Source organism: Rhincodon typus, chromosome 5 (genome assembly GCF_021869965.1).
Source record: "Rhincodon typus isolate 14 chromosome 5, sRhiTyp1.1, whole genome shotgun sequence".
In the NCBI taxonomy this organism is placed as follows: Eukaryota; Metazoa; Chordata; class Chondrichthyes; order Orectolobiformes; family Rhincodontidae; genus Rhincodon; species Rhincodon typus.
Genome location: NC_063336.1, coordinates 93,116,987 through 93,144,083, shown reverse-complemented (window position 1 = coordinate 93,144,083; position 27,097 = coordinate 93,116,987). Strand labels below are relative to the sequence as shown.

Genomic DNA, 27,097 nt, shown 5'->3' with positions numbered 1-27,097 from the left:
ATGCTACAATTGTTCATAAAGTCTGGCAGTGTTTTTTGAGAAACAATAGTGTTAAGATGTCTGTTCAATAATTCTTCATCAGAAATTGAAAATATTTAGAGATTGCACAGATTATAAGCAAATTCAAAAATTGATTTGTGGGGGAGAAAAAGGAAGGACATCTGTGGTTGGGTAGGACGAAGAAAAGATTAAAAGGGAAGAAAGGGATAATGGTGCCAAACAAGGATGTTAAAGGGACGAGTAAGGAAGCAAAAGATCTGTCTGGAAAAGGGATCAATATGAAAGAAGAATCATCATCACAAATACAAATAAACAGCTAAAAACATACACACAAATGGAGTAGGTGTTCTGATCTATTGAATTCACAATTGAATCTGGAACACTATAAAGTGTCAGAGAGAGAGAGATTGTGCTATTCCTCAAGCTTACATTGACTTTTACAGGAAAAGTGTCGGAGGACTACAGAAGAGTGGGAGTGGAGTAGAGAATTAAAGTGATGGGTGAACATTATCACCATTCCTCCATCACTAACATAATCACTTTTTGCCATTTGATCTCTCCTAGCTTCCACTCTCCCAACTGAAACATCCTCCCTTTTATTCTTTTCTATCCTCCACTTTCCCTGCCTGTGTACCCGATTAAACCCTGCTGCCATTCCTGTGCACATGCATGAAAACAAAAGTAAAACAGAAGCTCACGTAGAATAGATACCCCTCTTGCAACAGCAAAGGTTTACTGTGCCTCATTTACCCTTTGAGACTTTGACCATATTGACCTGCAATGGATTTTGTACGTGGCTGGAAACACAAATAATGGTAATTGCACACTCTAGCTGAGTAATATATTTATGTGGCTGCAAGATTTAGTGTTGAATAGAGACGTCCAAGCTGCCAGGGTTGCGTGATACATTGCACTGATTTCAAAATTATTACTCTGAACACTAATTTGAAAGGAAAAAAAAGCATAATGAATGATGTTTGATGAAAGTACTTAAAGTAATGAAGGGCCGAGCAATGCAGAATTCTGTCATCCTGATCTGCTAATCATAGGATTGTGAGACTGGAACTTTCTGTGCCTACTCCCTAAACTTCAACCAGGGAGGTCTGACACAAATCAACCGGTAATGCTTCTAGACAATTTAAGCTCAGAACAGGCAAAACCTATGAAAGAACGAACCTGTTCATCTCCTTGATCAGAGAGCTGTGTTTGTGGGAGGGTTGTTCAGAAAGCGAAGACCTCTGGCTGGAAAATGGCTGAAGCTACTAAAGCAATGAATGTGATGAAAGAGCAGTTCTAGCTGATAAATGCAACCTCCATAAAATGGTAGTGTCTTAATCTCCATCATATACTCTCAAGGGACTCAACCTTGGTGAAGTAATAGAACTGTTGGAAAATTTGAGGGGGATGAGGAATCCAGCATAATTCCATTGTAGCCAGTTGAGAAGCAGGATTCAGGGAGATGAAGGAATAACAATTTTGATTTGGAGAAAACAAAGGAAATTGCTGAATAAGTATTTTTAAGATGGATTTTCATTATTTTTCTATCATTATGAATGTGTCTGTGCCGACCAAATCATTCTGCCCCTTCCAAAACATGAACAACTGCTTATGCATTTACTTCAAATACAAATGTTCAAATACACACACACACACACGCACACACACAGACACACTCACACACACACACACGCACAGACACATACACAAACACACACAGACACACACACACACACACAGACGCGCACACACACACACAGACACACACACACACACACACACACCTCTCAGTGAGTGAGTTCTTGACATTATCTACTCAGCCATTTAGTGTTGGAGTCTGGCTGATGGTGATGGCATTGGAGAATAGGGTAGAAAATGATGCCTTCCAATACCCAATCACTGGGAACTGCATTCGTAGCTCTTTATTCTAGTTTATGCTTAGTGGCTCTGGATTAAATAGTAAAATATCCGTGAAAAATCCAAAGCTCTCTTTTAAATCTTGCCAACTGAACTTCGTGACACAGCAAATAATATTGTCCGTGATTTTGCAGTCACTGGTAAAGTGGCAATTTTCAGTGGCCTCAAAGAAAGTTGCCCACAAAGATCTAATGATTTGTGTGCTGAGAATGTGGTGCTTTTGAAGGGTGAACGGTGAACAAATCTAATGAGGAGGGTTTAAAAGGTCATCTGAAATTTGCATGTCAGGACTTGGGGTGAGATTTTTCAGGCCATGGCTGCAGAAAAGGTGACACCATGACACAAAGAGAGGGCTGGAGACTCTGTTGCCTTGGCTGTGCTACTGATAAAGATGACTGCTGCTGATAACAGATGAAGTGAATGCCTTCATTTTAAGATAGCAAGAATTGCCGATGCTGGAGTCTGAGATTACACAGTGTGGAGCTGGAGGAACACAGCAGGCCAGGCAACATCAGAGGAACAGATATGTTGATGTTTCTGAAGAAGGGTCCCAACCCGAAACATTAGCTTTCCTGCTCCTCTGATGCTGCCTGGCCTGCTGTGTTCCTCCAGCTCCACACTGTGCCTTCATTTTAAGCTGCCTTTCAAGGCCACATAAGACTTTAAGGGAGGCAGGGCCTGATAATTGGAGGCTTGAATTTTCAAGTGATGATATCAGATCCTCAGGGTCAGCCATTGTTATCTGAGGGGAGCTGGACAGTAAGTCCATTGTTGGCCACTTCAATCCAACTGCCCCCTCCCTATATAGTGGGAATTTGTCCTGACACTAGAAAAACACGAGTGGGAATGAGAAATGGTCATCAATTGGCCAATTGACTGCCCATCCATGAGTTAGTGGGCAACTGCACCACTGCCACTCTCGTTGTTGACAACATCTCTTGTAAGAAGATGTTGGACTTCCCTTCAATGCCTTATGCCACATTTTATGGGGCCTCTTACCTCCCTGTCAGCCTCCAAAAGCAGACCTCATCTAAAGCATTAACTCTGTTTCTCACTCCAGAGATGCCACCAGATCTGCTGAGTATTTGCAGCATTATCTATTTTTACTGCCACAAAAATCTGCTTTGTTTTATTTATTGCTACATTTTTTCTTCCTTTCATATTCAGTTCATAACAACTCTTGATGTTCTTTTTATCTCCTATCTCTTCTAAAGGTTCAACTGTGTAAGTTCTGGGTCACTGGTCACGCCGAGAAGTTAAAAAAATCTCAAAATGCTGTGTCAGCTTTAGTGTTGCAAAACCAAGTTTTGACTTAGTTTGAAGGTCTCAGTGTATTGTAGTTTTTGTGGATTATCACTCCCAGCATTTCAAATAAGTATATAGATTCCTCTTGAGACACCAAAGTCTGCAAAGCTATATTCCATAGGTCATGATTCAAAGTCATGCGTTTGAATCCTGAATCACTCAAAGCAGTGGATATCCACATTAAGCATGGTAACAACATCAATGTCACGAGATGCGACAGTGTACAGATTATATGGCACTCGCTGCATTTAAGCTGTGAGCAGAATGAAATATGCAATAAAGCATTGGAGGACTTTGTATTCAGCAATGCTTTGTAGATTTTTCGATATTTGAAAAATTATCCAGATATCTGGTTTACTCATTAAAATGACAATGGCATTATTTGTCCATGACATCTGCGAACATTGCACAATGATTAATTTATTCCCGTTTGTAGACGCAAAGATGACACCATTCGAATAACTTTTCAGCATTTGAAATTGAATCTTATTTGTGATTAAGTACACAGATGTTATAGTACTGTCCACTCTTGGAATCTGATTGTTTTAGTTTGAATGCAAAATACTCATTTATTTGTCTTTTTTTAAGTTGAGAGAATGAATGACTCTTTATGTTTAGATACACAAAACAACTCACAAAGAGACTACAAGGTGCAGGGCTGGATGAACACAGCAGGCCAAGCAGCATCATAGGAGCAGAGAGGCTGACGTTTCGGGCCTAGACCCTCTCACAAAGAGACAATACTTTTTGAACAATACTGTGCTAAAGAATTGCACTGTTTGTAGTTTTATCCTGCCATTGTTGTGTATGACATTTCAGAGGTGAAGTCAAAGTGACTGCCACGATGTCAAGGCCTCACTTGACTGAATGTTGCATCAAGGAGGCCAAATAAATCTGGAGTCAATGGGAATCAGATCAAACATTCTCTTCCAGCTGAAGTCTTATCCTACACAATGGAAGATGTTTGTGGTTGTTAGAGGTCAGTCATTCTGCTCCTGGACACTTAAGCAGAAGTTTCTGAGGTTAGTAATCTTGGCCGAACCATCTTCAGCTACTTCATCAATGACCTTCCCTCCATCATAAAGACAGAAATGGGATGTTCACGGATGATTGCACAAAGTTCAGCACCATTCATGACTCCTCAGATACTAAATCAGTTCATGTCCAAATACAACAAGTTCTGGACAATATGCAAGATTGGGCTGACAAGTGGCAAATAACATTGCACCAGTGGCTGTGAAGATAAATGAGGCCCTGATTTTCTTTTTCTCTCTCATTGATACCCTTCCAGTCTGGATCATGTAACATGTGTGACAACTCTTTGTTCATTGTAGGCTACTGTATCATAGAGGGGATAGATACTCTTCAGGCCAGGAGAGGGAGATCAGTACGTCCTCTCAGCACATTTCAAGGCATATATGCATGGTTTTTCCAGTTAAACAGGTTATCCAGGGTGTCACAGACTACACGTGACTCAATTATTCTTTTACAAGTCTCTGAAAGGATGGAAAGGACAAGGGGAGTAGGGAAATCAAAGAGGTGCAAACTCAACAAAGAACAGATTTCTGGAAGAATGTAAAGTGGGATATGAGGAGATAGATTAGGTAGGCACATACATTCATCCTCTATAGTTTCAGCACCATCATTGTACCAGTGGTTGGCAGTACTGTCTCCTCCATAGAGGTGAGGACTTGCTGCCATGTCTGCTCCCTGCTCATTAGATGTGGCTGCCACTGGTTTTGGACCTCCTGCTAAAGCATGCAAACACTCGCAGTCTGTTCGGTGCTAGTCTGGAAACCACTATTATTGAATTTAATAGGTAGCACGTTGTTTATGTGCTTTATGAATTATTCCTAAAGGTTGAGGGTTATTAAGCATTATAACTCCAATGGCTGAGGACCAGTCCATTCCCTCCTTATGCTGATTTTGAAGTTCTCTGCTGTTCCTGTTAGTAATGCTTCTACTCTAATCAAAGACTCAGCAGCTCACCATGAGATAATGGTGCATCCGAACAAAAACCTACAGAAAAGCAATTTCTGAAATAATTCATAAAACATGGAGCAGGTTGTGCAAGATGTGTTGTTTCTCCTCCTCTCAGTCTGTTAAATCAATTGTACAATATATTTGTGCTAATTAATAAATCCAGACTGTTGACCTGCCACATTAGTTATTATCGCATTTATCACACCAATGTGGGAGGAACGTCATACGATAATCTCACTGACAAGGGAATCACTAACAGCCAGCCTTGCTATCTAAATGACATTACTTACTCCATCATTAATTACTTAATGATTACGAACGTTCAATGCATAGATGTACATGCATTGCTTACAATACATCAAACTAATTCTAATCTGCTAGGATTTTTCTTCAAGCATTTCTTGGATCTTTTATGGGTTCATTAAGTTTGTTTATAGGAAGGTATAATTTTAAAATAACTGTGGCATTATTGGTTCTTGGGGAAAGTTTTGTTAGCGTTTTGTTTTTACGCAACAAGGAAAAAACAGGGTGCTCATCAAGACAGCTACACAGACAGGTTACAAGACAGTATTTGTTACGATTTTATGCAGCAGGAGTTAGCACTTGTAACATCATGCACCTATCACAGATAATATACATAAATCTGCGCCCACAGTGGACAAGAGTGATAGAACATCTGCAGTGTGCCACCACTTGCATATATATGCTGCCTTTATTTACCTCGGGTTGTCTCAAAGTGCCATTGAAGTACTTTTGAAGTGTAGTCAGTGCTTTAATGTTGGAAAGTTGGAACCAATTTGTAAACAATGAGTTCTTCCAAAATGTTATTAACTACTGGATAATCTGTTTTAATGATGTTTAAGAAGGAAACATATCAGCCGAAACATTGGAGGGCTATTCAAAATATTGCCATAGGATCTTTTACATTTACCTAAGAGAGAATCAATTTGTCAAAGACTAAATTTGATTATTATTGCTTGTGTCATTTTCAATGAATAAAGTTTGCTTGATCCTTCAAAATTAAGGAATAGATATAAATAATATTTCAAGCTTTTTCTTTTTACAAATGAGCTTAAAATTATTGAATGAAAAGGGCCTTTTAACCCATCGTGGCTTTAAATTTAATTCCAATTACTCTTGGTGATTTGAGCAGACAAGTACTTAGTGCATTCTGCCCTTCATTTAAGGAAGGTGTTAACCCATCTGAAATAAATGTGTTATCGCCTGTACTTTAAGAACCAGGCAGTGGAATGTATTAGACATTCACCATCAGTAATCAATAGTTTTAGTAATGTCTCCACCACTCTTCTTGAAAAAGCTGACTGGAATAGTATCAATTACCATCATTGCAAGCATGTTTCACAGAGCCATAGTAATATTGTAGGGAAATAAGCTAATCTTATCTTGCTTGATACTTATTAATTTTGACCCTGCGTCCTGTCATCAAACACTTTTCTCCTTATTAAAAAAAGTCTTTCTTATATTCATGTATGAAGGCTCCACCTTCTCAAACTTGCCTCTTGCCTGGGGCATAGCGACCCTCAGGTTAAACTCATCACCAGTTGTCTTGTTCTAATGAGAGAGCAGCCTATCGTTCTCTGGGACGATGGTAACTTTCACTTCTCTATATTGGTATACTAATGTTCAGCTGTCTTCTTAACCTAGAGCACTAATCACTGGAAGCATTTTTGTCACACTGCTTTGATAGCCCCTACAGACAAGGGAGGTGATGGTAGAATGATTATATCACTGGGCTAACAATCCTGAACTCCAGACTGTGTTCTGGGGATCCAGGTTCACATCCCACTATGACCAATTAATGAAATGTTGAGAAGAAAGAATTTCTGGAATTAAAAATCAGGTGTTAACTGTGTTGTGCTTATGGCCATACTAGTTTAAAAATGTTAGCTGCTAGGAGCTAAGCAGATTCAGGCCTGGATCAGTAATTGGATGGGAGACTACCTCAGGATGACTGCTTTGCAGGCCCTTTGTGGCTCAGCAGTAGTGTCCCTACTTCTGGATTGACAGGCCTGGTTTTATGTTCAACCTGCTCCAGAGGTGTGGACTAACATGGTTAAATAGGAAAATAAACCCCCTACTATCTATTTGGAAAGCATTCTAACTGAATGTTTTACTACCAATGAAGTCTTTCCAATGGTTTGGGCAAGGTTATCATAATTTGTAAAGGGGCACTTGAGTTGCAGTGGTAGCATACATATAGTTAGACCAGAAAGCCCATGTTCAAATCTCACTTGCTCCAGAGTTGTATCATAACAGTCTGATTAAAAAAAACCTAGGACAATGTAGTGATAGGAACAAGAGCCAGGTGGATCTCATTGACTATGTGATCCTTGATTGGGGTTGTTAACCTGGGCCAATCAAGAAACCTTGGCCGACAGATACAAGCAGGAGATTCAGAATCTCCTCACTTGAGGAACTTACTCCGAACTGGATGGACACAGCCAGTGTACTATGCACTTGTAAATAAAGGGTGATTTGGAGGTGGATACCAGCCTCTGTGCAGTTATTTCAGTGTCCTAAAAAAATGTTAAAATAAGCTGGACAATGTGACTAGGAATGCAGTTCTTGCTCTTCCCTGAAATGTAGTGAATTAACATTATGAAAGATCCATTTGTTCCAAAGAACAACTCCTGCAATTGCACAAATTGCTTCAATTCTCAAAGTCAAAGTTGTGGTGTTCTTTTATGCTTCAAATTAGAATGATCACATGTTTCTGCCAGAAATATAAGCAAATAGTTTGATGAGTCTGGAAATCTTTCGAACAGAAGCTAAAATGTTGAAATAAAAGGAAATGACTTTTTGGTATGAGCTGCTCTGTACTGTGGATAACTTAAAAGACTCCAAGAGTCCCATTTGTAAGATGTCAATGTTCACTGTGTTTACTTAGCAACAAGCATTCCCACAAGATTTAGGCTGAAATAAATGCACCCCTGGCTGATCTCCATAGTGATTTGAAAGAATCTGGAGAAAAGAGGGGAAGTCAACATTACCTTTAAAGCTCTGTTTTGAAGCTGCTTCTTTCTGGTCTTTTTTTTCCTACATTTAATCTAAGGACATGGAAGAAGCCGGCAAGACTCCATGTATTGCTTTGTTGCTCTGATGAAAGTAGTGGCGTTCATTCTTTCTGTTTTTGTAGTGCGGATGCTCTCATAGTTGCTTTTAACTCAACAACCAATGACAGGGCAGCAGGAAGCATCTAAGCCATGATGCTGAGTAACTTGAATTAGAATTACGTTGCCATGGTACTGAAGTTCTTGACCTCCATGGTGGTTGGGACTGTGGGACTAGGAAGTGCTGTGGGATCTGTGTGTCACTGGAAAGACCAGCATTAATTTCTCATCCCTAATTGCCCTTGTACACAGTAGCTTGCTCAGGATTTCAGAGTGATTTAAAATCAACCACATTGCTACCAGTCTGGAGTCACATGTAGGCCAGACCAGGTCAAGATTTTAAGTAGGATGGACACAGAATGGAGACTGACATATCAGCACTAAGGTAGTTTTGCAGTGTTGGAGATGTTATAATTTGGGGTTGATATTAAACTTGGTTGATTCTACTCCATCGGATTCTTCAGCTGGATGTCAAAGGTCTTGTGACATTGTTCCAAGTTCCAGGAACAGCTGTGAGTTCTCCATGCCATGGGAGAAATACCAGCAATAGATCAATTGATCATTCAGTTATGCTGTTTCTAGGTTCTTGCTGCATGCAAAGTAGCATTTACCTGCATAACAAAAATAACCACATCTCAGGCTGAGACAAGTCAGGATTGCTGCCATCTTGTGCCTGCACAAAATGTGGCCTTTTGATTTGTAACATATGGCCAAATTGGCTACCCACCTGCCAATTTTTTTTAAAGAACTCATTATTTGGCAATTGACCATGATAACAAGACAATTTGACCCAAATATCAAATGTCGATGACAGTTCTTCAATTTAAGGGTGGTGCCTAATCAGGGTTAAGAGTTTCTGCCATGAATATTTATGTGACTGGATGGGCTGATGTTAATCTGCAGATCTTTAGGCATATGGGGCAGGGTGTCCTATGAGGTATTTGGATTCATAGTGTGGTATTTGCCTCCTTCTCTGCTGCCTCAATTCCTCATCATTAATCCATTTTGACTAAAAGCATGATTCAGCTTGATGGACATGTTATTGCCATTTTAACTGATTAACCAAGTTAACCAAGATTAACCACAATATTTTAAACAAGATATTCCCTTGGCTCAGGGCCTGGTACAGTCAGCTTGGATGGATGAGCAAGAGTTGCTATTCTGCTTTTCTCACCATTTGCATTGAGGTGCCCTGTGCATATTGAGAGCACCAGCCACAAGTTTGTGTCTCACCATCTGGCCTCCAAACCCTGTCCCCATCACCCCTGTCCCACTGTAGCTAATTCCACACTGCCCAAAAATCATGGACTTACCTGAATCCGGGATCTATTTCTCTCTTCATTGAGAGACTGCTTGTAGTTTCAACAAGTGTCCACAGTTGGGTTCTGGTGATGCTGATTCCCATGATTGACAGAAATCCTACTCTCTGTTTACTTTAGCCATTGCAGCATGCACAGCAAAGCAGCCTTTTCAGAATTTTGTCCATTGGTTTGGGCTCGAACAGATGGCACAAAGAATTCACCCTCTCAGCCCTTCCCTTGTAAACTCAAGCCCCCAGAGTAATTAATTAAATGCTAAACATTAGGTGTAAAAATGCTCACTTTGTTTATATTTTTGAATTTTACTCCAGACATTTTTCTCTGAATCTGTAATGCAGGTTACTATTGGTGATTCTATCACTTTTCGTGAACCAAACTGTGCTTTGAGCCTGACCAGAGCTTTGCATGACTGAAACAAGATAGTTATCATCTCATGTTTTATTCCACTCTATGTAGAGGCCAACATCCCGTAAGCCTTCTGATTCTTTCCTATATCTATTCTTGACCTGTTTTTATTAATCTATGTATCTACACCTCCAATGCACTTTATGGCTTGACAGTTTCAAAGCTTTTCCCAGTTAGAAATTACCCTGTTATATTTTCACTTTGGCCTCCCTTTAAATTTGTTTCCCTTTGTTTTGGTCATTCACTTAATCTGTCAATACCTCCTTATCATGTTATTCTTACATAAACACTTTTTATAATGCTATCAACTAATGTCATCGGTAACATTGGAAATTAGGCTTTCTTTTCCATCATCCAATTCAGAAATAAATACTGTTAACAATCAAGGTTTCAAGATCCTTGCAGGACACCACTAATTCCATCCTACTCGACAAAGTATCGGCCCACCATTCCAACTGTCTGTCTGCTGCCGCTCACCAGGTCAATAACTTTCCTTCAATTCCACGAGTTGCAATTTTAGCAAGCAGCCTCCTATGAGGGATTTTCTAAAATGCTTCCTGGAAGTCATGTAAATGACATCCATATATATTTCCCTGCTGACTACTTTAGATAACTTCAGATAAATCAACTGATTTCATCAGGCACAACATATCAATGACACTATTCCTAACAAACCTCCCTGGTTTCTCTACCTGAATCTATAGCTTTGGAAGACTATTCATTTGGAAAAATATAGACCAGGGCACACCAATAAAATTTCAATAGTGCGAAAGAAATTGAAACACAGATTTCCGAAACTGAAAGTTACCATTGAGAACAAACAAAGCTTACAAAATGATTACATTTGAATTGTGTTGTATGTCCCCAGCCTCAAAAACTTATATTTGGCTTTATTGCATAACTTTGACTGTGCAGGATGATATGAAATTCTTGGTAAGAGACCAGCCTCCCATTATATAACTATCTCAAAGACAAGAGAGCAATTGATCTAATATTGCATGATATGTACTACTCTGTGAAGTCGAAATGGCTTTCTGAGCCATTCCATTGTCAACACTAGTGGGACTACTTTTGGTCAGTAAAACTTATTTTATGCAAATACAAAATAATTAGATAAAATAAACCAATTTATGGTGTGTCAAGGAAAAATGGCTACACTGCTGTGCAATCATTCTCATTATTGTGAGACATTTTGGTTTTAAAAAGCTAATTTCCCCATGATAGAAAGAATGTGATTGCACTGGAGGAGATATAAAGGAGATTCACCAGGATGTTGCCTGGGATGGAGCTTTTCAGCTATGAAGAAAGGCTGGATAAGCTCAGATAATAAGGTGTAGAGCTGGATGAACACAGCAGGCCAAGCAGCATCAGAGGAGCAGGAAAGCTGACGTTTCGGGTCTGGACCCTTCTTCAGAAAAAAATTTTGCTATCGTCAAAATTCATTGGTAAAACTTAACATCATTGTTAAAATATAAACAAATACTCATTAGAATATTTGCTAAAGACTTGGCAAGCAAGTCGACAAACATTTCTCAGGACTTTGAAGTACATGATAGGTAAAGCAGCCTAAGATTTCAGTCATCCAAACTCAGGCCAATGCTGTTTCACTGTGCACTGCATCTGTCTGCATGGGGAGTGATGGAATTCTGTCATGATAAATGAGATTGAAGAGACACTGACTGAAAAATGCTTGAAGAAAGTGTAATCTTCTGCTGGGCAACAGCATGGAAGAAAATTCACTCTGGAGGAAGGCATTGATTGAAAATACAAGTTACCTTCTGCTTTACAGTCTTGAAGCAGATGGGAATGACTTGATTGGCTAACACATGGAGCAGACATGACCTCAACTGAATAACTACAGTGTCTTTTAAACTACAGTTTCGGGAAAAGTATTTTTATTTTCAAAGCATTGCTGCACTGTGCAGCTAGTAGTTTACTTCAACAAGGCTAAACACTGTATTAATTTTTATTATTGATTTGGTACATTATTCCTACATGCTGCTAGTCCTTGATAATACAGAAGCAGTACTAAAAATGTGCACTGGTTGAATCTAAATGGTTTAATTGCTCAGATGAAAAGTTGCTATTGAATTTTATTGCAAAGTTGACTGTGCGCTGTCATAATATTAATCTATTGCTTCAAAATTACAACCAGTACAGACCTACCACAGAGGAATAGTCATTAGTAATCTTGTTCAGTTCAGTGGAGTATCATTCCTTGGCTGAGTTTACTTTGTTCATTTACAGACAACTTATGAATCAAGAATACCTTTTTTTTGACAAGAATGGATCAGGACCAAATCTAGAATATGTGTACAATGTCAATCTTTAGTTCTTTTACACATAAATATGATAAGACTATAAGATACAAGAGCAGAAATAGGCCATCCATCTCATCAAGTCTGTTCAGCCGTTCAATGGGATCATGGCTGATTTAATAACCCTCAACTCCACTATCCTGCCTTTTCTGCATAACTCTTGATTCCTTTGCTGATTAAAATTCTGTCTATCTCAGTCTTCAATATACTTAACAACACAACATTCACTGCGCTCTGAGAGAAGAAATTCCTTCTCATCTGTCTTAAATGTGTGACCCCTTATTCTGAGATTATGACGTCTAGTCCTGGACTCCCATAAGGGGAAACGACCTGTCCACATCTAACCTGTCAAGCCTGCTAAGAATCTTGTATTCTTCAAGGAGGTTGCCTCTCATTCTTCTACATTTCAATGAGGATAGGCAAGCTACTCAACCTCATAAGACAGTTCATCCATACTTGGTATCAACCTAATGAACCTTTTCTGGTCAACTTCCTATGACAGTATATCTTTTCTTCGATAGATTAGGAGCCCAAAACTGTTCCCAGTATTTCAGCTGTGATCTTGTAGTTTTAGCAAAGCCTCCCTACTTACACCCACCATTCTATTTGCCTTCTCCATGACTTGCTGAAAGTGCAAGTTGTTAAAAATAAATGGAAACTGATCAGTTTCAAAATGTCAAACTGCTTGCTCTGTATTTTGAAACCCCTTTGTCTCAAGCTTTCTATTTAAATAAAAAAATCGGACATTTTTTGCATCAAACTTGTTAGACCTCACGGTGTTAACCACAAGTGAATGAACTGGGCCAAACCTGTTATGACGTACCAAACCAAGCAACACTTGGAATCATCATTAGGTCTTGACGTTAAGGATCATTGATTGACTCAATAATCAGTTCTCTAAATGGTTTGATCAAATATGGGAGTATTACAGATTAACATTGATGCATCGAATCAGGTTGGGCATTCTCATCAGCTGAGTTAAAAATGTCTTTTGCATCAGAAGTGATGCTTTAATCGGTTGTCTTGATCAGGTGTATCAATATGGTTCTACAAAATGATCTGCTGAACTGTGGCTTGTCTGTCCTCTCAGGTAAAACCATGCACAGCATTTTTGAACATTGTGTGTTCTTGGTATCTTGGCCAATATTTTTAAGTCAAATTACACCAGTGTGAAAAGTTTGTTTAACTTATTGATGTGCGATCTTTTTAAATGCAAATTGTCTCCCTTTTCATCAGCATTACAACAATCACTACATTTCAAAAGAACTTGAATGGTTTTAAATTGTTCAAGGACATCATGAAGAAAGCTATATAAATTAAAGTTTGTTTGTTCAGTCTACAATTTATAAATATTTACAGTTAAAATTTACAACTGAAATTAATAATTTTAAATTTACAAATAAATATTTACAATGTTCACTTCTGCTTTGTTTTTTTTAACCGTGACACACGAGGAAAGTGGGTTCTATGAAGTTTAAATCCTGAATATTTGTTTTTGCCATTCTTTGGAGTGGAACCATTGAATGGCAACAGCACAGAAGGAGGTTATTTGGCCCATTGTATCTATGCTGACCCTCCAAAGTTGCAATTCATTTGGTGCCACCATTCCTCCTTCTCTGCTGAACATTCTTCCTTTCCAAATAATAAACGTTAAGAAAATGTAGCGAAATAATGATAATCCATAAAAAAGGCTTTTTTTTTTAGTGCAAAGTGATTTGTTTATCATTTGTTTACTCACTTCATGTTGCATTTTTTTTTCAGGGTGACTGGCTTCCAACTTCCGTCCCCCATTGTCAGCACAGGCTCAATCCTTACACTCTGGTTCACCACAGATTTTGCTGTCAGTGCACAAGGATTCAAGGCTGTTTATGAAGGTAGGATTTCCACAATTTTTATCTGTTTTACATCTGTGCTGTTTATGAAGGTAGGATTTCCACAATTTTTATCTGTTTTACATCTGCGCTGTTACATTTTGAAATGTCTTATTCTTTTTGTATTGGAACATTAACATTTCTGATTGTGAAGCACATTTTTCCCCCTACTCAACTGTGCTTAAATTCAACAAATAAGCAGAAAGCAGGGGGTTCCTCCCAATGACTGAGTGTTTTTACTCAGTGAGAAGATAAGCGGCACAGATCAGAAGTGAAACCTTGGGTATGCCAAGTTAGTTCATGTCAGTTACCAAAAATTAGTGTCAGCATCTCTTGATTAGAAAGAGAACTGGGTAAAGTGTTCCTTCCAGCTTCATGTCAAACAAGACCTCAGTGGAAATGCATAGGTATAGATATCAGGTGAAAGTCGGTTTAGCCTCGAGTAAATACTGATACCCACTGTTCTACTTTCCACGCCCCAATTTCAGGAAGCTGTAGGGAAACAGTTACAGCAGGACTGTGTTCTCACCACCACTTCCAGATCTTCAGATTTAATAAAAGGATAAACAGATATTGAAGATGTGCGTTCACATTTGGATGGACATATTCAAGTTGGTGATGCATGATGGTAAAATGTTACACTATGGATTTTGCATCACTACTAAGTTCCCACTGTTGGCACCTAAATGCCAGACATTCCTGAAAGCCAGCTTTGGCCAGCAGCAATTGGAAGGCTGCAGGGTTGGGTTTCAAAGGGCCCTTAGCGTCATGCAATCCATCACAAAGCTCGCCACCAGTGTGAGCCCAATGGATCTGCTGGAATCAGTACTCACTAATCTAGACAACAATCTAGCAGGGAAAGCCGTGTTCATATGAACAATAACTTATTGGCTGAGGTATCACAGTTGGACACTCTTGAAAACGAAGCAATAACGACACCATCAAGGGAGGAAAACATCAGTGAGGCAGAAAGGACAACTGCACAGTGAACAGGTTTGGCGAGAGTGAAAGAGTGATAATGCATTTCTTTTTCATGTAACATAACAATTGTTAGTTTAATAAGAAACAAAAAAACACTTTGGCAAACTGGAGAAATATTCCAGCCATTTGCAGTCTGGAAATTAAGATCTGAAACCACCATTTCTTGCTTTTAAGGAACAATTAACAATTAATTAACAATTAATCTGCTAAATCCAGAAATGGACATGGATTTCATGTACATTCTACTTCAAAGATATCACCTGAGGAGGGAGGTAAAATAACGACCAAAAGCCCTGACCTGAAGGAGCAAATAACTGTGACATAAGGTGGCTGGGTGAGAATTTTAGTCTCGTCTGAATTTACGTTGGGTAGCAAATGAATATAAGATCAAATTTGGAGGAATTTAACAGGCTTGAGAGATTTATAGCAGCCGGACAGCAAAGAAATGGTGAGGATTTGGCCGAGATAAAGAAATGCCACTCTGAGAAATCAATATAGAGCTTCTTCAGTTTGCAGAAGTAATTTGACTGATATTTAGAAGGGACATTTCATTGGCTGCATGCATGGGAATCTTTTGAAATCTCCCATCCAAGTCCAAGTTAAAGGTAGAATCTGGATGAACTTAGACAATTATTTGGTAAATTGTTTTCTGAAATTTACAAAGGTAAAATAAGGTAAAAGATCAGCAAAGATCCATTAATGTCTTCATTTACCCTTCCTATTTTAGTAGATTCCCTCCTCAAGCACGTGACTATGTGAAAATAACTCATCTCAGACAAAAGATATGAAAGAAATCTATTTAATAGTTTCAAATAATGGTGCTAATTTATTTGCAATTATGTTTGTATTTCTCTCACCATTTGCTCGCATAAAGCCACAAAGGAAATAAAAACACAAAGGTCTTAGTAGAAAAAGGAAGTGAACTTTATTGTTAGTTTGGATAATCTTTATAAGAATTTGTTGTCATAAAATTGTTTCTTTTAATGCACACATTGAAGGTTTGCTGGTTGCTCTTCATGTTATTCAAAAGATCTAACCTTTAGGTGTATGCTAATAGGACGAGATATATGGACAGCAATGTGCAATGCAAAATAATCTCCTAGCATTGACATCAGGAATAAAAGCTAATGTCAAATCTTTGGCCATTATAAAAAAGAGGCAACAACAAATTTCTCTGAGTTTTCTTGTTTTGACAGCACTGGAATTAGATCTGTAATTTCGCAATGCAATCATAAATAATGATTTACCTTCAGCATTCAAAACCTGAGCTTCTGACACATGCAATAAGATTGGTGAAGATTCTCTTAGCTGAATCAAAGAAAAGCATTCTTATTGAAATACGTTCATATAACAGGATGACATTTTTGTTTCCTTTCTGCTTGTTTGCCTGAGATTTTGAAGGAGTTACTTGATGTAATTGTGGACACAGAACTTTTTAAATTTATGCATTTGAAACCTTAATTGAACTAATTAGTTAATGTATTATTAATTGTTTGTGTTATCGTGGACTATATTCTGCTCAAGGTTCATAGTTTATTTTATCAGTATATAAAATGAATGTAAAATTGCCTGAAAATTCTGTGGTTTATATAAGTAACTGAGTTGCTTTGTATATTATGTTCTCTTTAAATATTACGGATGTAAGCCTCTAAATATTATATGTCCAGCAAGAACAAAAAGAAATCTACATCAATCTCAGTGTGAGTAACAAATTGACAGTAGTTTGTGTTAGTACTTTGATATTAACTCATGTTGTTGCATTGATCTCTATCAGTGATGTATTGACCTACAATGTTGAATTAGTTTCAAACTGCGTGTGTCGAATTGTCTGCACCTACTCATGTTAGAGTGGCCACACCATGCGTTCATAAATTTTCAATGGTCTGTGATCCTGAATAGATTTCAGTTCATAACTGTGAATTTTTATGGTGCTGAATATAAAGCATTATTTCAGCAATGACATTGGTAAAAGTTTCATGGTTTTTGAAGGTTAATATCTGTGCACAGAGAGAACTGAAGTGTAAGTTATTTGTACAGTTTAGATTCTAAATACAAGCCCAAAATCAAAACAACAATGTTATCGTTGTCCCTTACTGAAAACACCTAGCAAGTACATAAACGTCATGCAACCCAGGAATCACAGCATTTGTGACTTCAAGGGCTTGAGGTAATAGCTCCCAGCATTATACAAGTCCACTGATCTTGAACCATTTGTTATTTAAATCATTCCAAGATGTGTTTTTGTTTCGAGTCAACCACTATTGAGTTTTAGTCAACTGTAAAACAGCTCAAGTCGCAAAACTTAAATTGTTGATCACTATCTGTTTTAAAGATTAGACTCTGAATACTTCTAATGTGAATGTTGCATTTCAAATCTGCATGTTACACTCTAACCATTAGTGTATATAATTAGAATTTGATCAATTAATTGTTCTGTCTTGCTTCATATGAAAAGCTATCTGTACTAATAAAGGGCAGGGAAATGATGCAAAAACAACCAAATGAACCTGCACTCGGTAATTGTTTTGAAAAAACATTGATGCTGCTCAAAAATATCTTTTTAAGTTGTTCTGATGGTAACTTTGTTACCAATTTTTCACTGTAGCCCTAGACAAGATGACGCCAGAGCATCAATTTGTGTTGGCACAGGGGATACATTGAGCTATGATCATGTGTTGGAGTTATGGTTAGTTGGCTTTAAATTACCACAGAGTTATGAATTGGCACGGGTTATGGATGGAATGGTGTAGGTTGGCATGGAAGAATAAGACACCATGGAATGGATACAGAGACAAAGGTTGACATAAAGTGTAAGAAGGACCATGGAAGGGGGTAGGTGCATGGGTTAAATGGCATGGTTTGGCATGGCTAGAGCATTGGACTGAGTTGGTGGTGAAGGGCTATGAAGATCATAACCAGAACTTAACTGGTTAAAAATTGAGTGTTTGAACATTGAGACTCTAAATCCCAGACAACTGAGGGGTCTTTTGAACAATCCAAACATTGAATGCTATTGAGGGTCACAATGGTTTTGGTAGTTCCAAGGAGTCAATCTAAGCCAGAAGCAGGAACTTCCAATACCTTATTCATTTTTCGTCAGACTAAAATTATACTGGATTATTGTATTAGAGCAAGTTATTAGTTCTGAATTTAGAAAGCATGCTCTGCACATTAGAATGTTAAGAAACTGCATGAAAAGATGAACAAATATATTTAAAGCTCCCAATGGTTTAAGGTGGGAGCTTTCAATACTAATTAGAATTTGAAGTCCTCCAGAATTTTACATTATTTCAAATGCTTGCAGTGGATTAGCACCCAGTTTTATGAATGGGATTGACAGTTTTTTTTGACATGAAATTCTTCACTATTTTGTTGGTAACTATTATGATTCTATGGACAGTAGGCAAAGGGAGGAGTGGTGAAAAAGATGGTGGAGACAAAGGTAGGATATTAAATGTATTGGATAACATGTTGTAAATTGGATGGAAGAATGTTCCTGCAGATTTTAAACGGTATCCTCTCATCCATTCTGAGACAGACCTCAGGACACCGTCTTGTGTGCAAATGAAAATATGACTGTGATACATGAATATTTTCATCACATTTTCCTAAAGTAACACTTTTCCAAAGCAAAGAAAACCCAATGAGGATGGGAGTAATTTTCAGAGATTAAGTTAGGAGCATTGTATGGTGCAATACTCAATTGTACAAACCGGGGAAATTGTCTCATTCTGTCCTTGATCTGGGCTGAGAGAGAGAAATTTAGTCCAAGTTGATACAATAAATTAAAGAGTGGATCAGGCTCTGTTATAATAGAGCCTGGAAGGTATGTGATGTATGTCACAAAAGAAGGTACGTACTCCAAAACCATACCTCAATCTGAGAGGGAGCTAAAGAAGAGAATGTGAATGATATTTTGAGAAGAATTCAAAATGAGAACTGTCAATGGCTCCCATGATGTACAATTTACAGCTAATAGTCAAACTATAGCAGAGTAAATACTCCCAGCAATCAATAAAATGGAATGAAAATATAATTTTCTGAATTAGCTGTTTATAGTTGGTCTAGGACCTCTGAGAGGTGACAATTCACCTTTTGATAGTCATTATGAACAATAGTGGCACTTCCTACACCTGTTGGTATCAGTACCTTTCGGATAAGGGTGAAGACAAATGCATCTCCTAATCAATGTTAAGAATGAAGGCTGCAGACTCATCTTTACATTCTGACAGTTTAGACATGGTGACTGATGTATATCTCACATTGGCCAATGCATTTTGAAAATTGCCTTTATAACTGCAATGATTTACATCCCAAAGCGTTAGTTGATTCAGTGTACTAGTTGTTATCATCGGGAAAGAATTGAGTTGACTAAATGGTGCGTGATTTATAGTCATGTTTCATATCAAGCCACACTCCTGATTTTTGGATGAGAAATCCCACTGAATCTCTAGGATTGGTGAAATATTTATTTGAAACCATTACTTGTGTCAGCTCGAGAATTTTTTTCTGTCAAACATGTAATGGAACATGACATGTCTCTAGGTCATTTCATTTGTATCCTACAGATATTCTGCATTCTGTAGCAGAGTGGTATGACATTAGAGGGTGACACAAAAAGATTCAGAGCTGCATTCTGTTTTATTAAAAATGGATGAGCTATTCATGATGTAGGTTTACATTATTTTAAGAAGCCTCTGGTATGACCCCAGGAAGCAAAGTCATTCTGTGGAGTAATGAGAGAAAATGACAGAAGAGCACAGCAGGTTGGCTCATAACCAAAAGAGAACTGTACGTTAACTTTTTAGGGAGATCTCAAAATCTTGATCAGAAGTCACAAGATAACAACTTAAAAATACAATTCATTAAAATATAATCTCTTTCATATCCTGACTGACCTGCTGTGCATTTGATGCATTTTAAGCCATTTTTTAAAAAATCAGCTTTCTGTCAAGCACTGCTTTTATTTTTCAAGTCCTTCTCTGATTAAACAGATCGATGGCTCACAATCACAGAAAATAAGTTAGAGAGATGGAGTTAATTTCAAAGGGTGGGATGATTACACATAAACTTTGTGACTAATAGCAAGAAGTCTACATCTACTTTCAGCCATCTTCTGCAACTGGAATCAGAGCAAGTTTGACAGCTTGAATGTACCTATTCACAAGATGAAGAAACTTGACCAGATATTGTGCAGTCTATTAATTCTATCACCACTGAAATGTGTTGACCACATATCCTTTTGAGCTTGTAGACTCTTAAGGAGTTATCATTTTGTGCTGAGCTGCCTTGCTTCCAAGTCAATTATGCTTATGCAATATTCTGATTCTTTTACAACAAAGTTATCATCATGGTTACGTTTGTGATCCTGAAGACGTGATAACAGGAAAAGAGCTTGCAGGTGGTAAAGAATTCTCAGGGAAGTGAAGTTGTAATTATAAGAGTAATTAATGCATTAATAATGCTTTGCTGTCTCAATTGCTTAATTAGCTAACATTTTAGAGTTAATGTTTAAATTGTGTAACATGTTGCTAATAAAATCCTACTCATCCATGGCAGAGAGCATGTAATTTTCAGGAACTAATCTAAAAAAAACTTTTTCTCGCAGCCTGAATCCTGCTCATTGTCCTCATTTGGTTTAATTTCAACACTTAATTAAATCTGTACGAAGCAAGCATCATGGAGCTTGGCTGTTTTGCAGGGATAGAAAAATAATCTGTGAAAACTTATGAGCTGCTACAAGTAAGACTGTTGTATTTAGGGACTACTTCTAATTTCAGGTAAAATGAAAATTGAAGTGGATCATGTGTCCTGTTCTGAATTCTCTTGACAATAAACCCGGGTGCCTTGATTGTTAAAGACTAAAATCAGACCCTGGTTGAATCACTGAGAAGAAGTTGCAACATTCTGACTTGTAAACAATAACAACAGCATCTCTGCTGACAGAGGATAGACTATTTGATTCTAAAGTTACAGAAAGGTACTTCGTATGTTTTGTAAACAGTAACACTGAATATTTTAACTCCAAAAGTTTAGTTTGTTTTGTTTTAGTTTGTTTGTTTCAGTAAAGGCCCTGAAACTTGTAATCTTGTTATGTGATTCTTTAAGTTTTACACTGGAAATTCAACTTCCATTTTGAATAGCATTGCTCTCTCCTGAAATCATAATAGGGCAAAGGACATGGGAACATGCATGAAATAATGGTTTTGAAAGTGTTAATGTTGAAATTGTATCAGCTCCAACCAATCTATTGATGTCTCATGTAGTCTTTGGGTGGAGGCAAGGAGTCCTGCACTAATCTTCATAGGGAGCAGATGTATTCTGTACAGCTCGCGGAGTCCTAAGTAATTCTGCAATAATACATGTTGCACTTACTGTATCATGCAATAAACTACCTTATTAATGAAGAGAAGAGCTTCTTCTGTTTAGACTCAGCAGTAGACTATCCTCGCCATTGATATTTAGACAGGCCCTGGACATCGCATAGAAAAGAAAGATTGGGACCAATGAACTAGCTCAACCAACATTTACCCCGAGTCACAAACGGCAGACATGGCAAATACCAGCAGCCAAAATCAGGGAAAGCTTGTTTATTGAAGTAAAAGGATTAAAACATGAAATCTTGTCATGTGCTTCTTTAAGTTGCTCCCTGGGAATTCACATTTTTTTGTTAAAGTTACTGATCACTACAGAAATCATAATGGGACAAAGAACAGATAAACAAATAAAGAATATGCACTGCACTGAAAACTAGCAAGCATGTAGAGCATAAGCCAATGTCAAAGAAGTCAAAGGATATTGACAATTGGCATGAAAGTGGTATTGAGGCCATAATCAGATCAGCCATGATCTTATTGATTGATGTAGCAGTCTTGAGGTGCTGAATGGCCTGCTCCTGCTCTAATTCATATGTCTATATCCATATGTGTTTACCTATCCATCTCAATTAAAACAAAAGATTCCTAGGATACTTCATTGGTTAGAAAGACAACAATTCCTTTTGTTGTCTGTCCTGCTGTATTGAACAGGTCCACAGAGAGTATGTGCCTATGATACACTGGATTTCTGATTATTTTTATTTGACTATTTCCAGCACTTCATTCAAACTTTGTAAGAAAATGGTCTTTCTTGCACACACAACAGAGGAAGAATATATGCAATTCTCTTCAGCATTCATTCCAGTTGGTGCAAAATAGCTAACATTTTATTCTTTGAGATACAGGTAGCCAGATTTGACAGTGGAGGTAGCAAAAAATCTCTTTACAAAGGCATTGGATTTTTGAAAAAATAACTCAATTGTAAAGGATAGCAACAGAATGAACACAGACCAATACCAACCTGCAGTGGAAAGACCAAAATCAAGAATTCAAATGCTATAAATAGAAATCTCAAGTTCACTTCTTTAATATGGATTCCAAGATTGTACAAGTGAGTACTTTGGCAGGTATTGCAATTACTTATAGGCAGATCTCTGATCAACAAAGGAGTTAAGGGTAAAAGGGATAAGACAGGAATGTGGAGTTCAGGCCACAGTCAGATCAGCTATAATCTTATTAAATGCCAAAGTAGGCTTGATGATCTGAATGACCCACTCCTAGACCCATGTCTTTATGACCTGAATGAGCAGGTTACCGAAACAATCCTTCTTTATTTATACCAAACAACTTATTTCTGTTAATTCCTTGCTGTTCATGCAGATTCTGTGTAGATCATACAGTTTTGCATTGGTTTTCTCTGTTGGACTGAGTCTTTATTTCAGTTACTTTACATACAGCAGCTGTGATAAATAAAGCTGCATCCTAACAAAATAATGAGGTCCTTAACATACTTTGTGTGTAAGTTAATCAAGTAGAAAACATGAGTGATTTACTGGTGCTGATTAATAGATGGAAAAATACTATGGATGATTTGGTGATGGGGAAAGAAAACAAAGCAATGAGGGTGAAGCTGCAAAGTGAGTCGGATAACCAATATTTTGCCGTGTTTTCCAGAGAAGCAAATTTAAATTATGGGGCATTAAATAAATGTGCACATGTGCAAACATTTTATTCACATGAGAAGTTTCCATAAATTCCAGAGCTAGTTCATAGAAACCATGTAATTGTGGGCTCAAAATAACTGAATGTGAATGCTTCAACTATCTCAAGGCTGCAGATGCCTACTGTTGTGTTCAATATTCCATAATTTAAAGTTTTTTTTTCAGCAGAAAGGAATCAGTTATTGGATGTCAATGCAGCAAAGTTCTTCCAATAAACTGGTAAATCAATGCTGCCCATCAACCAAGCAATAAGCTGCAAAGACTAAGATATTCCAGTCTCAATTTCTGGATGTTGCTAAAGTAATGGGCAACAGTAACTGAGGCAGCAGTTGTCTCACTGTGACCTTGAACAACGAACTGAAGATGTCAACGAGAGTGTGAGATGGATGGTGGTTTTATGATGGGGAGGGAGGTTTGTTACATGACAGTTAGGAAAAAGGACTCTGACACTCCACTTCTGATTAGTATTGTGGTCTTCCTGGGAAGATCGCTTGGTTGAGGCAGAGGAGCTGATCACACTTGTGGAGCAAAACTACAGCAAACTAAAACAGAGGAACATTTAAGAAAATGAATCACAACACAAAATCTTCTCACCTAGCAACAAGGGTGTCTCTAATTTCTTGGATAATCTTTAGGAGCGCTGTGTTGCTTTTCTTTTGGAAGGATCATGTAATTCTATTTGGAATGGGCACTTGACTGGGCAGTACTGGTCCTGCCATCGGATTACATTCACATATGGGTGGAAGTCCCAAACCCAAGAGCTACTGGCCAATCAAAGCTCTCCAGCACCAACAATACCATTGGAAGTGGAAGCCACTGCTGGTGTGACAATGGAACCTTTGCAAAGGATGCAAATGGATCCTTGAAGAGAGGTTAATGTGGGTGAGGGGTCATGGTGATGGAGGTCATGGGGAGCATGTTGCTGGCAAGGGGCAGTAGAGGAACAACTTCATCGATGGCGTTCCCTCCATCATAAGGTCAGAACTGGGGATGTTTGCCGATGATTGCTCAATGTTCAGCACTATTTGCAACTCCTCAGATACTGAAGCAGTCCATGTTCAAAATGCAACATGACTTGGACAATATCCATACTTTGGCTGACAAGTGGCAAGTAACATTCACACCGTGCAAATGCTAAGTAATGACCATCTCCAATAAAAGACAATCTACTGACAGAAACACAGCTGTACTCACCATATATACTCAGTGGCTACAAGAGCAGGTCAGAGTTTAGGAATACTGCAGTGAGTAACTCACCTCTTAACTCCTCAAATCCTGTTCATCATCTACAAAACACAAGTAATGAGTGTGATGGAATACTCCACACCTGACTGGATGAGTGCAGCTCCAACAACACTCAAGAAATTTGACACCATCCAGGACAAAGCAGTCCACTTGATTGACACCACATCCATAAGCAACCATTCCCTCCATCACAAATGATCAGAGGCAGCGGTGTGTACTATCTACAAGATGCACTGCAGAAATGCATCTAAGATTCTTAGATAGTACCTTCCAAACCCACAGCCACTTCCATCGAGAAGGGCAAGGGCAGCAGATACATGGGAAGCATGATACCACCACTTGCAAGTTCGCCTCCGGACCACTCACCATCCTGACTTGGAAATATATCGCTGTTTCTTCATCATTACTGGGTCAAATCCTCTGTAATGAAATTATGGGTTAAGCTTCAGCACAGGGACATCAGCAGTTCAAGAAAGCAACTCACTACCGCCTTCTCGACGGCAACTAGGGACAGGCAATAAATGCTGGGTAAGCCAGTGATGCCAATGTCTCATGAGAAACCGGGCAGCGATGGCTTCCTATTCCCAAGTCCCCTGAATTGGGCTGTGAAAAAGGGTAGCCCCTGGTAGGGTACTAACAAACCTGAAGATTTTGCTGTGTGACCTCCCAAGATGGCAGGTGGTTGAACATCAGAAGTGGCAGAATGAAACCCATAAATTGCCTCTAAAAGCCACTTAAGCCCAGTGTCTGTAAACCTTCTGTTCATGGATTTCATCAGAGCACAATCTCCACCCCTTACACTCACACCTAATCACATGTTTCCACCACCTCTCTACCACTGCCTCCAAACTGCACATGGCAGTGTTGGGAGTAGCACTAAACTCAGCCCAGTTGGTTTGAAGCTGTATTGACTGCTATAGTCATGGAACATGTCATTCTGTTGTCAGTTTCTTGTGCTTGTCCTTGAATCACCTTGGCCTTTCATGTGTTCAGTGACTGAGACGTTATTATCATTTTCTCGAATGCCTGATGTCTAATTAATGTGCAGACACTTATGAACTCTGAAGCACTGTGGTCATCAAGGAACAATGTGCAAAGATTGTACTCCTCACAGAGTTTAAATGATTGCAAGCTTCTGTTAGGGGCTGCTATTAGCGGAGAATCTTATGCGGTATAAGTGTTCCATTTTGACTTTTCTAGCTTTTATAATAATATCTTAGATTCATTCAGCAGTTTTAATGGAATTAGATGTTCAAAGGCACTTCACACAGAAGTGTTCTCAAACGGAATTTGACAGGGGAAACACAGAAAGATATGTTAAGTCAGATGAACAAAACATTGCACAAAGGTAACTCATAGTGATAACGCTATAAGTCAGGAAATTAGTGATGCATGTAACATGGATAATATCATAAAAATACACAACTTACATTTGCATTTAGACTGACTTAACTTAGTCAGTATTGTTGTTGTGAAGGTTGAATTTGTGGCGTATCTTTGAGATAAATTTCTGGAACAATTTCTGGAATCAAACACATATTGGGCTATTTTGGATTTAGTGTTGTGTATTTGAAGGGTTTAATTAATAATCTTGCTGTAAAAAAGATTTGAAAAATACTGAACAAAGACCCACAAAACCTTAGATTAAACTTGAATGGGATGTCATTCACACTAAGATCTTAAATCTAGCAAAGGAAACTATGAGCTTATGAGGACGAAGTTTGCAATCGTGAAGTGGGAAAACACACTGGAGGATTTGATGGAATACAAGGTCTAGGATATCCATTCAGATTCAAACACCCAAAGGGAAAGGGAAAGGTAAATCAACAGTGATCAATGAAAGAAGTTAAAAATTGCATTAGATCAAAGAAAGTGGCTGATAAGGATGCCAGAAATAATAGTAAGCCTGAGAATTGGCAAAAATTTAGAATCCACCAAAAGACCGTCTAGAAATTGATGATAAATAGAAATTAGAATATGAACATAAGCAGGTAGGAACATAAAGCAGACTTTAAAAGCTTCTAACAACGCCTGAAAGAGAAAACCGTAGCAAAGACAAATGTAGGCCCATTTCAGATGGGGACAGGATAATTTATATTGGGGGACAGGATAATTTATATTGGAGAACAGGGAAACTGAAGAGAAACTAGACAATTACTTTGTGCTTGTCCTAACAGAAGAACACACAGAAGAATTCCCAGAAATACTAGATGACTGAAAGACTTGTATAACTGAGGAATCAAAAGAAAGTCGTATTAGTAAAGAGATAGTACTTGAACAGTTAGCTGGATTAAGCATTGATAAATCTCCTGAACCAGATGAGCTTCATCCCAAAATGTTAAGGGAAGTAGCTGCAGAGGTGGTGAATGCATTGTGGTTAGCTTTAATAATTCTATAGATTATAAGATAGCAAATGTAACTCTATTATTTAAAAAGGGAGAAAGAGAGATTCGAGATCTATAGATTACTTGACAGTAGTCAGGGGAATGCTTAAATCTATTACAAAGGATATCATAACTAGGGCATTAGAAAAAATGGCAGAGTCAGATTGAATTTGTAAAAGAGAAATCTTGGTTTTCAAACTTAC

General features: G+C 38.1%; 1 protein-coding gene across 1 annotated transcript in view; it reads left to right on the top strand.

The window, feature by feature from the left end:
- The window catches only part of LOC109928798 (CUB and sushi domain-containing protein 1-like), a 2,165,117-nt gene that overhangs the window by 530,843 nt on the left and 1,607,177 nt on the right, over nucleotides 1-27,097 (top strand). The window contains exon 3 of the mRNA XM_048597409.1: nucleotides 14,137-14,249. Coding sequence (XP_048453366.1) covers nucleotides 14,137-14,249 — 113 coding nt within the window. The remainder of the gene's footprint in view (nucleotides 1-14,136; nucleotides 14,250-27,097) is intronic.